We start from the raw sequence: 15386 nt of genomic DNA on the forward strand, positions 1-15386 counted from the left end.
GCACTGACACACTGTAATGGTCAACTGCTTTCTCACATGTCAAATTCACACTGTGCTCATGCAGGAACAAAAAAACAGAAAGTATTCTGGAATCAGAAAACATTTGCTTCTTTTGGTGGCATCCCAGTTCATAACTATGTGCTTTACATCTCCTCACTCCTCGGCTACCAGGAAGAAGATTTACTCCTGGTTTAAAACTGTACTGGAGGGGAGATGATGGAAGGTAAAAAGCAGGGTTTAGGACCTAGTAACTCTTGTGGGCCACCTAACTTTAGGAGGAGAGCAATGAGCATAGAAGCACATACTTTTAAACCACTTGGATCTCATCTGAGCAGCAACATATATACACATACGGTGCTTTTGCTACAGTATCTCTGCTTTATCATTAGTTTGCTATACAGTGTCTCACTGCAGCAGAGGCTCGTTCTGGCCTCAAACCTGATAAATAAGGCAGATTCATGGGTGCTGCTTCCATGGGCACAGAAAAAAAGATGAGCGTGTTAAAGGAAACACAAGAGATTTCATGTGCTGCTGGAGTGTTTTCTCCTCTTGTTTTGCAGGGGCTCTGATGGCTTTGCAGTGCTGTAATTAGGATATTCATTTCATACTTGACGGTCTGGTTCTGCACAGCTCCCACTCACTCTTCACATCTGCATTGCAAATAAAAATGCTTACCCAGCATTTTGCTTGATAGATGAATATTTTCCCTGTTTTGTTCTTAAACAAGGATTTAGCACAACTTACAGGTAGCAGCTACCTTTCACAGAACAGCATTAAATAAGGAGAAGTGCTTACGAACAGAGGAAACCTGTGACTTACCTTCAGAGGTCCACAGGGCTTAGGATCCCAAGGAAAGCTACAAGCACTTTGGAGAAGACTCCTGATGGGAAGAGGAAGAAATGAGAGCATGATGAAACAGGGGCAGCTCCCCCCTAGGGAGAAGCAAGCTTGTAGACAGCCTTGGAAGCAATGCAAGAAACTTGGACTTGATGTAGAAAAACTAGGGAAGAAAGCAGCATACCCTTACTTCAATCCAGCAGATCATTCAAGCATAGGTTTAGCATGCAAGGAACCCTAAATTTCTACTTGGTGGGAAGAGACATGCTGTGCTGGAGCTTTGTTAGAGCAGCTCCTCCACTGGGACTCTACTGCAGAAGCCAATTCTGTCCCTGTCTCTGGGTAGCAGAGAAACTGGCCCTGAACACTTAAGGAAGGATTTGCCTACATGAATAAACCTGTCTGCAAAGCTGGGCATGTCTTACTTTTCACCTTAACCTCCCTTGGAGCCAATGGAAATTGGTCAGGAGGGGGATGCTTCTCACTCAAAAGAGAGATCTAAAGGAGGTCAGGCAAACTGCGCTCTAAAACTGCCTGCTTCTCTCCCCTGATCAAGCAAGCCTGGGGCACATCTCTTTCATAACCCTCAGGTGTCTAATCACAGGAATCTCACCACCACTACCACCTCTGTGGCTCCCAGCAGGTATCTATTTAACCAGTGCCTAGATTCTTATTCCCGCAATGCTCCCAGTCTGTGATGGGTTTTGCTGCTTTAGCTGGTGCCCTTAGCCCCCCACTAAGTGCAGAGTGAACCTGCAGCAGAGACAAACAGAATGCAGAGAGAAGCATTTGGTGCAGGCAGACAGTACTCACCCCCTTCCAAGGTGGTTTTTTTGTCACTTGCCTGCCGGACCCCTGCAGCTGCCACAGCCTAAATGTCAGATTGCAATAGGCTGCTTGGACAGGGAGAGGCTGATTTTTGAGCCCCAGCACATGCCTCAGCTTCTGCACACACTCACCTTGCAGGAAGCCAGCCCAGGTGAAGGCAAAGGATTGGGATGGGCTGCGGTGAGCTGAGGACCAGTACAGGCCTGATGCTGCTACCATACAGCCCATAATGCCTTGTGCCAGCAGCAAGGGACAAATGTAGGGCATAAGAGGTGCCTGTGAGACCCTCCCCCTCCATCTCCCCAAGCTGATCCTGTGCCATGGGATGTCAGGGTCTGGCAGCTGAGCTGGGCTTAGCTGACTCCTGGGATTTAGCATCAATGCGGCAGTACGGGCAGAAATTAGCAGGGCTAAGGATTTTGTCTTTCGGCAGATGCTAGGAAGAACCAAAGCCGCTTAGGGAAGAAAAGTGATGAATGGCTCCACCCCCTCCCACTCCCCCCATTTTTTCCATGGGAAAATGGAGTTTTAGAATTTGGAAACAGAAATTTTGATTCCTAGAAGCATGTATGAAATTGGAGGCAGAGGAAATACTGATTAAAAAGCCAGTCTATGTGATTAACTCACTTGTTCTTTATGCAGAGATGCTCATCCTGCCCGCGGTGTGAAGACACATTCGGAATGCAAATGGCCCAAGGCCGCTGGCGTGCCACCCATACTCTTATCAGCAGCAGACGGTACCATTAAGGGGAATCCTTTTCAATGATGAAGGACCAGGTCAGCTGTGCTCCGGAGAAAGTGTATGGGGCACAATTCATACCCAAAGTGGGGCTTTTAATTATTCACAGCTCCACATACCCCCGCTTCCCCTCGCTTGCTTTGGACATCCCCTATAACCCTGAAAACCTCCAGAGCCGAACGAAGCCAAGGCCTCCGCCACCTTCCTCCTCTCCTCCCCGGGGTGCTTTTGAGGCTGCACAGCACCACGCCAGACCCTTCGCTTTAGCCTCATACCCCGGGTTTTGGCTAACCCAAGCGCCCAAGCCCCGTTTACCGGCCGTGCCTCGCACGCAGCGGTTCACCTGCCATCTAGTGGGCGCCGCCATCCCTGCGGCTGCTTCCCGTTCATCCCGACCTCTCCCCCCCCCCCCCGCGAACGGAGCACGGGAAGGGGGAACGGGGAGTGTAGGAAGGTGCCGGGGTGGGGGTGAGCGTGCACCGCCCGGGGCTACCCGTGTGCCTCACGGAGGGGGGGTGCCTGCACACCCGGGGCCCACACGCTGGGGGACGGTGCAACTCCCGGTGCCGCCGGGCGTGCCCGGGGCTGGAGGTGCCCGCGCAGCGCCGATACCGGAGGCGGCCCCGCGGCTGTGGCGGGGCGGGCGCGGCGAATGCACCGCCTCCCCGGGCAGCGGGGCCCGCCCGGTCGGGCCTTGCCTGCTGAGGCCTGGCCGCGCCGGGAGAAGGGCCGATGGAGGCGGCGGGTGGCGGGGGGGCAGTGGCGGCAGCGGGGGGAGGAGGAGGAGGCGGCATCGCCCTGCACGACTTCAGCGGGCGGCTGGGCGAGCAGCGGGTGCACTTCCACGCCATGCGGCTGCGGGACTCGCTCTTCCTCTGGGTGGGCGCCGCGCCCGCCCTCGCCAGCCTGGCTGTCGCCATGTGCAACCCACGGGTGAGTGTCTTCGCCGCCTGCCCTGGGCTGCCGGGCCCGCGGCCAGCGGGAGGGAGGGAAGGAAGGAAGGAGAGACGGACGGAGGGAAGAGGGGCGGCTGGTGGGGCCCTCCTCACCACTGCCTAGCGCTCCCGCCCCGCGCTGCCGGTGACTAAGCGGTGCCTCTGCTGCGCTCCGGTTGCAGGACAGCATCCCGGTGGCCGCCTCGCTCCTGGGGGACCCCTCCGACACCGCCTCCGCCTGTCTGGCGCAGCGCTTAGGTAGGTGCCGGGGGGCCGCGGCCTGGCTGGGAGGTTGCCGTCCGCGGCGGTCGGGCCCGGGCAGGCGGTTTCGTGGGGCCTTGGAGCATCCCCACCACCCGCGGGCTGGGTGGGCGCCGGGGGACGGCGGTGCTTGCTGCAGCCCGGTGTCCGCGGGGCCACCGGCAGACCCTCCCGGCCGTGCAGGACCCCGCGGGTTCCATCCCGGGTCACTCCTTTCAGCTGTGTACATGCCTGGCTAGCCGAGGCTGGCCGCGTCTCTGCTTCAAGGCCCGCTGAGCACTGTCAGAAACTGAACGCTTGTGTGCTCTGTGATACCCTGCCCGGGGCTTTGGGTGTGTGAGGCAAGGGAAGCACATGCTTGTGCCCATCGATTGGGATTTCCAGTGACCTGCTCTTTGTAAGGCCGTAATACTTCTGTGCTGTGGGGTGGCTGTCGTGCAAAGCACACATGCTTTTCCTGAAGATGAAGCCAATCCTCATCACATCTTGCACCTTTTAGCCGCTAAGCTCTGAGAAGGTCCTGTGTCACAGACACCAGTATTTGACTGACTCTAATGGGCGCCTTGCAGGAGGTCTCCTGTTTCAGTATGTGCAAGAGTTTCCTGCCACACTTAGTGCAATGGTGGTGTAGCTGGATTTCTGAGCCTTAATGCTAACTTCCTAACTCCCATATTTGGACTAAAAAGGAAAGTACCTGCCCTAATGCATCCTAGAGCCTTCATATATGATAGCAGCATCATGCTGGTTACTCATCACCATCATCTCCCAGTAACTGAAGCAGCTCCAGATGGTGAATTGCTAAGTTCTTGTTACCAGGTTTTAAATGTAAGATGCTGCACTGCTCAGTCTTATTTTACTTCTGTTGTTTCAGCTGGAAAGGCCACATAATTCTTCTTAACAATCTGTGTGCAATCTCTATTATGTCCTAAGTTTCTCTTGTCAAGTAGTTTCACAAGTCTACACGATTTCTTCTCCCAGGCCACCGATGTATATATAAGGGTTGATGACAAGACTGATCTTTGAAAAACAGTGCTGGTGTCCTTTCTTCTTCCTAGGTAACTTTTATCTTGTAATAACCACTGTTGTAGTCTCCCCTGGCAGGAGCGCTTTCTCTGCATACTGGATTCAGTCATTTCACTTTAAGTAATAATTCTGTGGGGTACTGTATAATATGATTTCTTAATGTATAATTAGTGCATTATCCTTAAAAAGTCAGTCAGTGAAAATGTAGCCAAAGAGGCTTTACTTTGGATAAAGCTTAACAGTTTAGTCCACTTACTGTTTGGTCTCTTCATTACTTGTTTCTGAACCTTGCTCTATATACTCCTGTGTAGCACCAGGGGCCAGCTGACAGCTGTAAGTCGTCTTGGTGATTCCCACCCTCTCCTGTCATTTTGTTTTAGTACGTTACAGATTTCATAACTAGAGTGGGCATCCATTAGTTCTTTCACTGTTCTAGGACAGAGGCTGGGTCACCTGATTTTTTGTCCCAGTATATGGTCTCAGTTTTGCTGCCTTCCCCTTACCCTCTCCCCCATGCCTTTTTTTTCAAGGTCCTTTTCTTATTTACATTGCTAATTTCACATACTTTGTTACTAAGAGCTGCTAGTGTTACTTGGGACTGGCCTATCACTCTTTATCCTTGGAGCATAATCCATCTTCCTATTTTTTTGACTGTGTGCCTTAAGGGTCTTTCGTTGTTATTATGTTCAGTTGCCTGTGTCAGCTGTGGCCTGGAAAGACTTTTGGTCAGTGTTGCTCTGTATCTAACCTCTGGCTTGCAGATTTAGTCAGTAATCAGCCTGCTTTATATTCTTTATAGACACTATTCTTACTCGTGCTACCATGCTTTGGGTATACTGTGTTCAGAAAGGCCTGTAGACCTTTTTCACCTTTCCTTGGAAGAAGAAAGTCAACAATACACTTCTGGCAATGAATCATTACATGCTGCTTCTTCACCTGAGCATAACTGACTTAAGAAAAGAAATGCATCTTCTTTCTGAAATCCTGCATGTTAGTATTTGGGCTTGCTTTTGTCAATCCAGCTCTGGGTCACTTAATCCAAAATTGTTTATTCTGAAACCAGTGAATGTGCAAGGTCATCACTAAGCATCTGTGTATCTTCTTTGTTTCACAAAGTGCTCAGTGAGGAAATCTGTGTTTTGTGTTGGCTAGAAATACCAAGCTTTGCTGTTACTGGTGTTAGTTTTCCTCTGGGAAATTAAATCCTTGTCGCTCTCACAAATTCTGTAATAATAGATGCTATTCACAGCCAAGTCTGACTTATAGCTGTACTTCCAAGGTAGCTTCTATGCTGTTTCCATTCTACTTTTTGCAGGCACTGACTCAAGTAGCATACACTGCAATTTGAACATAAGTATTTTTATTTCTTATACTTGCCAGTCGCATTCCATCACCTGCCATTTTGTCCTGCAATGTCAGGAGCAGGAGTTTCAGCACTACTGTGCATCAGCATATACCTTATCGTGTTGTTTTCTTTGTAAGGTCTTAGCCAGAACAGCGGCATTTGGTATGCTGGCTCTATCTTCCTTATTTCAGGGTTGGAGTTTTCCATGTTTCTTTTCTATTGCTGAAGACACATTTGCCACATTCTTATTCCTCCCTCTACCTGTTTCTATCTATATCTGTTTGTATTAGAGACAGGGACTGTTACCTACCACTCTGTGTGATTACTTTGGCACCAGATGTGACTCACTAGTCAAGAAACCCACATTCTAAGCAGTCATTTTGTATAGGTTAGTGGAGTCCAGTTCTTGAGAAAGTCTTGTCCATTAGTGACTTCTTTCCTTCATATACTGAAATCACAGTGCTTTCGGCTGCAGTGACTGCTGAATAGTGCCGCATCTTCATCTTTGCTCGGTAGGGAGTGGCAGACTCAGTGAAGATGACTTGACCTCTTCTTTGAGGTCTTTCCCAAATGGACCTCCACACCTCCACCACCTCTTTTCCAGCACAAATGGTTCACAAATTATAAGTAACACTTCTGTCCATTCTCCTCCCACTGGGCTCCTCCTCAAGCTTAGATTTGGTCCATGAGGTTGTAGTAGTGGGTCTGTGCTGCTGTGGCATCTCCTGGCTGCTTTTTCTATGCTTCAAGGGACCTGTGCAACTGGAATTATTAGCCAGGCTATGTGGGAAGCAGCCCTGCTGGAGAGCTTTGTAGGTAAGCTTTGTCTCCTGTAGTTGTCTGCTTTACACTGAAGGTGCGGATGGTCTTCCACGGATGCATAAGATCTTTCCTCTTCTTTCCTTCCCACAAGAGCCCATATGTCCAACTGAATCTGCAGGGAAGTGGGGACAGAAAAGGTCAGGCTGTCTGTTAGCCAGGGAGCAGAGCTCCTATGCACAGGCAACCCTGAGGGATTCACAGTGTTCCCAGGAACTGGAACAGCATCCCAGGGACTCAATCAGATCTTACACACTCACAATGAAGAAATTGAGTTTTAATACCATGGTATATGATATAGCTTTGCTACCTGGGATAGTGGTATTGACTAGTTCAGAGTTAGTGTTGCATTTACTTGGTATGCAACAAAGGTACAATGACAAAGCACTAGTGCTTACGAAACATATTGCTTTATATTACAAAATCTGGTGCCAAGCACTAATTTTTGCCAACAGAGCAACGTGCTGCATTATATCAGCATTTTATGGTGCCAAATCTTAAAAGGCAAACGAGTCCTTGCATTTCATAAGCAGCCCTACTTACTGAGCCAGGAAGCTGGTAAACAGAAAATGATAATAAATTAATTTGCATAACAAAAAATGCCTCAAAGGAGTGGTTTAACCGCATTTTATATGTACATCTAAGTTTTCTGTAGTCAACTTTCCCATTTAGAAAGGAGTGAGATATTAGGAGTTCTGGTGTCTTCATTTTAAATTTTTAAAATTCAGATGGCAGCTTTGAATATTCTGCAGAGGGGTCTGATTTGTCCCTGGGATTGTCAGCTCCCAGCTCATTCCCTGCCAACAATACCTCATGACCCAAATACCAGTTTTCCTCCTCTATTTTACACAACTCAATTTAAATTTAGTGCCTGTTTTTCCTCTGTGGTGCTTACATTCTTCACAAAGTTTAGCGATGTACAGAGTTACAAATCTGCTGCATGACTATGGTAAAATCTAAGTAGGATTCCCTTTTATTCATAAAACATTCCTTGGTGTTACCTGTTCTACTCTGATAATTAAGTCTTTCTGCCCCCATGGACGTTATTTTTATTACTGTTAATTAGATCTCTCATGGAAGACAGCTCTTAATTTTGTAGTACCTTTTTCTAGGTATTTCTCATTACAGTAGCCTGGAACTTGTGCTTGGCTTCATTGCCTTCAACCCAGGGTCTCCAGCCTTTTGGGTGTTGATGGATACCGTATAAATAAAGGTTAAAGGAAACAGAATTATTGACAGCAGTTAGACAAGACTGGTGCACACTTTTGCGGGCCTTCTTATGGCTTTTTAATAAAACAAAGCTTTGTTAATTGGGGCCTAATAACTTTCTTGTGTGCTTTACCTGTATTAGTGTTTTTCGCAGCACAGATTTACCAACTCTTCAACTAGATTTCGCTGCTAAGGGTTCAGTGTAGTCTGTGGTTTCACTTAAACTGCACCATATTTAAGAAATGTCCAAAATCTACTAAAAGTGTGAGGCTTTTCCACAACCTTTTGCTTCAGGCCAAAAATGAGGCTTGCATTGTCCATTTCATTGACAGCTGTGGCTTTACCCAGTGTGCTAACACTCGGGTACTTGTTTTGCTATTCCTTTAAAAACTTGGGTTCAGCACAGCAGGAGTAGAGAATGTTGTCTCGGAGAATGTTGTCTGCATGATATGGCTCTTTCAGAGGCTTGCTTGAATACCATCATCACTTTTAAATAAGAACAAGCTTATACCTGACTACTCTGTTTTGTGTTTTAGCCAGCAAGACCAAAAAACAGATATTTGTCAGCTACAATCTTCAAAACACAGACAGCAGTTTCACCTTACTCATAGAAAACAGGATCAAAGAAGAAATGATGGCTTTTCCAGAGAAGTTCTGACTTGGCTTCGTTGTAAAATAACCTGAAGTTTTTGTTTTAGAAAAACCAATCACAATTTTCACACTAAGTTAGTATGTTTGTTTTATATTGCTTTGACTGAAGTTGAAGTTGTTATTAAATATAGATGGACCTAAATACACTTGGAACCTGGAATTTGTTGTTTTTAAATTTGCTACCCTGTTAAGTAGGGAATAGGTGACTAGAGTAGAAAATATGCTGCAATGGATGAACTTTGCTGTAAAAGTGCACACGCAGTGCCTGGCCTCCATTCAGTACTTGGATATGCTGGGAAATCAGTTCCAAATTCTAGCTGTACCATTAATCTGCTATGTACTAGTACTGAACATAGCAAATAAAATACATTTTTGTATTGTAAAGCTCATAAGTGTTGCTTTGCTTCTTTTAGCCCCTGTTGGTTGTAGCACTGGTGCTGAACACTATTTCTTGGGCACTAAGAACACTAGAGGGGTTTCACAAAGGAGAACTATGTAGAAGGAAAGAGCACAGCTTGAATTTTGGAGCAATAGATGAATCTGGCAGGCTGCTAGAGGAGCATCATAGGTGTAATGTGAGCACACTTGTTAGAAAAATCAAAGCTACCACCACCACAAAACCCCAAACTGGCTGTAGAGCAAGTGATGCAGTGCCCATTTGCAGGTGTCAATACATGCATACCACCTCTTACTCATGGCAATTTAAAGGAACACAGAGCATAGCAACCTGATGAGTGAGTCCAGGTTCTTTTTCATTGCAAGTTCAGCCCTGACTCAGACATAAGCTTCTGATATGAACAAAGCCTACTGGTGCTGCTGCTAGACAACTGCCATAAAAACCTACAGGAAACTGATGAACTTACCTTGCTGTGGCACCATACTCAGCAATTAAAACTATAACAGAGAGGTTGTGGACGCAGAAGGCGCAACTCCTGATGAGCCTCTTGTCCGAGGGGTTTGAAAACCCAGTGGCTTCAACACTGTAGATCTGATGAGGGCACAGGCAGCCCTTCCTTACCTTTGGGAAGAGTCACCGGTCCTTGGCTGCAGTCCAAGATCAGAATAGAAAAAGCAACTATTGGAGGGGTATTTTCTTTTTAATTCACACCACCCAGGAAACAGTCAACTATCTGTGATTGACTACAAAGAATAATTAGTTACAAATCAACATGCTGACTTAATTACCCTGATTTACAATCAGTCAAGCTCCTTCTGTTTGTAGAGGAGGGTAGGACTGTTTCCTGAGGTGTCACTAACATTATAGCTGCTGTTAGGCTGGTTCAGAAGGCACTGTGAGACCAAGGAGAGCAAATTGATGGGACAACGTCATTTTATTCTGTACATTTACATACAAAGTTCTTTTCAGTAGGTACAACAGATGTAACATCATGCAGACATTTAGCTTGTAAGACTGTTTTCAGTACTTGATTTAAGCTTGTGCTATGAGGAAGTACCACCAGACTATTCATGATCAAAACATACAGTAACACGATTCTTTAAAACTTCATCAGAAACTGAGATGGGGAGGGAGGTCTCACCCACTAGACATAACACACCATCCTCCTTTCCCAAAACATTTTACACAATACATTTAAAATGAGGTTTGACATTTTATTTTTCTTAGAAAAAAAAAAAACGAAAAAGAAAAAGTTACAGCAGGGGAGATCATCCCCCCTCCGCTTAATAGTGTTGTCTTATGTGCCAGCTACAGGTGCAACTTGACATTCACAGAGTTCAGTTAATGGCACTTCTGCTTCCAATTTGGTGACCTTTAGTGTTTGGCTCCAGGAAGTGGCAACAATTAAATAAAATACTTCCATTAAAAAATAAAGTTAAAAAAAGCCTGCTGAAAGAAACCATGAAGTAAGTCCCACAACCCCCTTTCTGAGTGGCCACAAAACACTTGCAAGCAGGTGACTGTCCTTATCCATTTGCAGTGTGTCTGGCAACAAAAGCAGTACTGAAACCTCAAAGGGGGACAACCCCCCCAGATCAAGTATAATGTCACTTTCCCATTTTTGTTTAAACTTACAAAAATGGAAGGAAGCCCTTACATGGTAAACCCAAAGACAAATCCACTGATGGGCTCAGAGGTTACTGAAGGTTCACAGAAAAAAGGCCCAAATGGACAGAGCAGCTTTGACTGCTTCCCCTGTTGCAGTGGCTGAAAAGAGCCACCTGAGAAAAGCCTTTCCTGGTGATGGCTGCAGAGAAGACATGGTTGGTGGTGCAGGGGACTGGGAGCCTGGCAGAGAGCCCTGGCCTGCTGCGGGACGAGGCAGAGCAGGGTAAGCATCTCCACCTCTGTTTCTGCCCTGCTGCATCACCTGCTGCCTGACTCCTCCACACAAGGTAGGCTTAGCAAAAGCCTTCCAACCCTGTGAGCATGTGTGGAAAGAAAATCGTCATCACAGAAGCGTTTCCTGTCTTTTCAGGAAAAGGAGCACAGCTAGAGCTGCCAAGGCAGGAATCAGTTGGTGTTTCACTGTCATGACAGAGGCAGAGGGCCAGACCAACTTGAGAAGCTGGGGGTCTCCATGCTGCAGAAGATCAGTACCAACTGCCTGGTTTCCAGAAAAAAAAACCAACGCAACCCCAAAAGCAACAAATAAAGTTAATTTCATAAGATTTAAAGAAAAAGAAATAAATTGCCGCATGTTCCTGTCACCTAATTTGTTTACTATATAAATGCTGATACGTTCAAACCACCATTCACTTCCGTGGGCCTGTGTGTCACCAGAAAGCAACCACCAGAATAGGAAACGATAAAGTGCTGTGGACAACAGCGGCGAGCACTCCAGGACCGCTGACAGTGCTGGAAGCAGCTGGATTTATAGCCTTGCAGATGATCTACAAGGGCCATACTTGAGCACACAGGCACAGAGATCACGAAGGAAGGAGCCACTGGCTCTGTGGCACGATGGATGGCAGGACACTGCTCCCTGCCTCTGTGCTTGCCCCTTCTCTCTTTCAGGCCCCTTTTCTATTCCCTGAAGACTTGTCTGCTTCTATCAATTTGTTGCTGTGAACCCACTCCCCCCCCCCCGCCCCATCCCCACTGTGCGTGGCTTGCCACAAGCATCTCGCATCGAAGGCAAAAGGTATTGCACAAATTTGGCACATGAATACTGCATGAATGGGGAAGGCTTGGGTTTTTTCCTTAGGTGAACACAGGCTGCAGAAGTCTCAGCGCAGAAAAAAAGAGAGAAGCAGCCGCACTCAAGCTCAACAATAAAACTTGAGCATAAGGAAGATCGGGCTCTTGCTGTCACAGCAAGTCTAGCAAAGGTAAGAAACAAACCCAGTAGTGTAACTTTGGGCAAAACTACCATCAACTGGTCCAGTGTTTTTTACCAGGCTCAAGAAGAACCTGAATGTCCACATCCTCTGTACAAAAATTAGCAGCTTTAGGACAACATTGTTACTCTGAACACAACAATCTCTGTCACTTCTGCAGGTCTACCTGTCCCCTTGCACTCGTCAGCATCTGAGCCTGCGCTACTCACACAGATTGCCGCTGGGAGCATATATCTCTGATTTATTTGGGACTGTAAAAGGACATTGGCAGCCTAATGGAGGATGGAAATTGTTAGGTACAGTAGTTAATCGACAATATATACAGCAAAGGAGGAAAGGGGAGGGAAGGTACAGGAGTAAAGTGCAAATAAGCACTTTCCATGTGTATGAACGCAAGATGTACATCAAACAAAGTGGCAATCATATGGACACTCAATACAACATCAACATCCTGCTGCTCTGTTCGTCTGAACACCTGCACTACTGAGCAATCACAAACAGATGGCCTGAGTGAGAAAGGAAAAAAGGGAGGGAGAGCAGGGAGGTTAACTACAATGCAAGGAAGCTGCTTGCTTACAAACTCCTTGCATTGAACTAGATCCTCACGATCAATAGTCACACAGTGAGAACCAAAAGCCAGTGGCCAAAGGAAATAGTTGGTTTGGGGGCTGGAGAAGTCAAGGGGCTACTATCAAAGTGCCATCTGCACAGCAGGAGACAAACTGGGTGTTCACTTTGCTCAGCCTTGAGTAGGATTGATCCAGTGTGAGTAAACTTTTTTTTTTCCTGAATCAAAAGTCCTAAAGGAGCAGTTGGGGAAGGGGGGAAATCTGGGTGAGTTCACTGTATATTCTTGGGTCAGAACCAGAAAACAACTCTAAAAGCCCCAAAACAGCCAACAGCAGACCATAAGTCATTATTCCCAGGCTATCCATTCATTCTTTTCCAATAGTCACTTAAGCATTTTGTCCACTTAAATTGAAAACCCAAACCCTGGTTGTAAAAATAGGTAAGGCAATGCCAGGACATTCATTTCCCAGGAGCGGGAATCCCAGCTGCATTGCCTTTTGGAATAAAGATACAGATCATAGCCCGTGCTCCTTACGTTTTGTCCCTGGTGGTTTATGTTCTTCTCCCGGAGCAGTCAATCAGAGATTCTGGGCCTCCTCATAATTAAAGCTATTCTCAGCAAAACTGATTTTTGCATCACTGGTCAAATCGTTTACATCATCTACATTACTACTAAAGACCAGCGGGAACCAGCTAAAATAGACTAATGGGCTCTTAAAATGCAGAGGGGCTGATTCTTATTGAAAAATCAGCTTGTTTGGGTAGGATATTTTTCCCCACTGCATTTGGTGAAAAAAAAAAAGGTACTAATGTAGAAAATAACTTTTACGTGCACATGGGCTATAAAAGCACACATCAGCTGCCTAAAATGCAGTCAGAGTTTTGAGTCGCAACAGGTTTTGCTTTTCTTTGTCTTATTTTCTTTTTGGTGTATGCAAACACAGCAGGCAACCGGGGCACTTGGACTTTCTAGACAGGCAGAAGAATGTTGCACAAGTCTACATTTCAGTCAATTCAACTTTGCAGTGGATCCCTCTTTCCTTTAAAGAAACACAAAACCAAAACAGAAAACACCCGTGCCCCCCCCACCCCCCATGGTTTCTTTCTTGGAATGTCTGCACCTCTTGTAATAAGATGGCTTCATTTTTGTGATCTATGAAAGGAAAAGGAAATAAAGTGCTTCTTGAGAATAAATCAAAATAAATATACGTATTTAATGGCAGGAAAGTAAGAGTTCTGAAGGGCTACCTCCAGCCAGTCTCTTCTCAGATGAGTCTTTTCCACCATAATTTTTTCAAGAGCAATCTGCACAACAGTTGAAGATGCCAAAAGTTGCTTTAGCAGCAGAGTTGAATTTCCCCCAAGTCTGTGTCTGCTCCACTACTGGTTTGTAAAATCTGTGCAAAACACCTTTACCCAAAGTGCTGCTCCTCCTGCACAACAGCATCAAATGAAATACAAAAGAAAGAGGAGAAGAAAAAGCAACAAACAAAACACCCAACCAAAAAAAGAAGAGGAAAAAATCCACCCGGTTACATTGACTTCATCCCGTTGGCAGTGGTGTTCTCCGAGATCCCGTCGCTCACAGCTGCTGAGTCGTGGAGGCCAGAGTAATCCTTGAGTTCAGAGTTTGTCAGGAGCAGGGGCTGCTCCCCCTTCTTGTGCGGCAGAAGCGGCTGCCGGGTGTAATGTTCCCCGTCCGGGATGTTCTCGGGCAGGTTCTGGTTCTTGCTCTCCGGCAGCAGCAGGATGCAGATGATGCAGATGAGCGTACAGCAGGCGAAGATGACGTGGTGGAGGAAGTAGCCTTTCTGGTTGTGGAGCTCCATGATGGGGGCGGTCAGGCGGCCAAAGCCCGCGCTGGCCAGGACCAGCCCCAGCCCGCCTCCCCTGCAAACACAGCAGAGGTGAGAGCCCGGCCACACAGCCCGCTCCTGCCAGTGCAGCCCCACTGGCACCGGGGAGGGATCCCCTGGAACACCCCTTGGGGTCTGGCATGCACCCGGGCATCCGAAATCTCAAAGGCAAGCCTGGTTTGCTCACAGCTTTCACACTGCACAGTTACTCCAGGAGGGAGCTGCTTTGCTGTTGTAGATCATTGCTGCCTTTTTGCCTTTAGTGTGGGGAAATAACTATAATCACTTAACTATCTTTTCACACCCATATAACTGCCCCCACGCAAGAAGAGGAGCTTTACCGTGTGTGTAGCCAGCCCTCTAAAGCATTCCCGTTTCCAAGTATTTCCATACTCAGTGAGGGAAAACCACATTTTTCTTAGCATGCCAGCTTTCTCCATCTTAGACAAGGCACACCAAGAAGCAGTAGGTGCAAAAGTCAATTTTGGCTGCCTCCGAAGTACCTGGCATCAATCAGCAGTGGAGACAGGAGATCACACTTCACAGGCCACTGCCTCCATCCATTGTGCCAAACACCGCTGAAGTATTTTCTCCATAAAAATGTTGTGGCAGGAACCTCTCAATACTGATGTCATAATAAAATGCATAATTTTCAGGGGAAAAATAAAAAACCACAACAAAGCTGGTGGTCAGAATAGGAGAACCAGAGTTTGGGATTTCTTTCCTTCTTCACTCACTGTACAAAGCTGAGCTAGGTCCCTCACTTCACTCTTTCTTGCTCTTCTCTTATCACAGAAAAGCTAGGAGAAGGTTAGCATGGGTGAAGTGCTTAAATTATAAACAGGTGCATGTGCGCTCCCACCTCATTTTTAGGCCATCAGTTCATGCTCCCAGAGCCTCTCTCTGTTGGGTGACCCTACACGGAAATGGCACCACAGGCATATCTCTAGGGCAGACCATTCCCTTCTCCTGCTGTGGCACAACCGCGGTCTCCAGCCAGCGGAGCATCACCCTTA

General features: G+C 46.8%; 2 protein-coding genes across 3 annotated transcripts in view; one reads left to right on the forward strand and one right to left on the reverse strand.

Annotated features, from left to right (window-relative positions):
• Positions 1-3041: 3041 nt before the first annotated feature.
• Positions 3042-9031, forward strand: PSMG4 (proteasome assembly chaperone 4). Its single transcript, XM_061449370.1, is given in 4 exon segments — positions 3042-3132; positions 3135-3337; positions 3522-3597; positions 8533-9031. Coding segments are annotated over 4 exon segments (477 nt in total). The 5' UTR covers positions 3042-3056; the 3' UTR covers positions 8655-9031.
• Positions 9032-9959: 928 nt separating this feature from the next.
• SLC22A23 (solute carrier family 22 member 23) overlaps positions 9960-15386 on the reverse strand; it is a 110908-nt gene continuing 105481 nt past the window's right edge. For both annotated transcript variants that reach the window (XM_061449371.1, XM_061449372.1), the window contains one exon: positions 9960-14404. In XM_061449371.1, the coding sequence (XP_061305355.1) occupies positions 14047-14404 (358 nt within the window). In that variant the 3' untranslated portion in view covers positions 9960-14046. The remainder of the gene's footprint in view (positions 14405-15386) is intronic.

This window comes from Pezoporus flaviventris, unplaced genomic scaffold (assembly GCF_033815535.1).
Source record: "Pezoporus flaviventris isolate CSIRO_AGI_PZ_B2104156 unplaced genomic scaffold, CSIRO_AGI_Pfla_v1 ptg000007l, whole genome shotgun sequence".
Taxonomy (NCBI): Eukaryota; Metazoa; Chordata; class Aves; order Psittaciformes; family Psittacidae; genus Pezoporus; species Pezoporus flaviventris.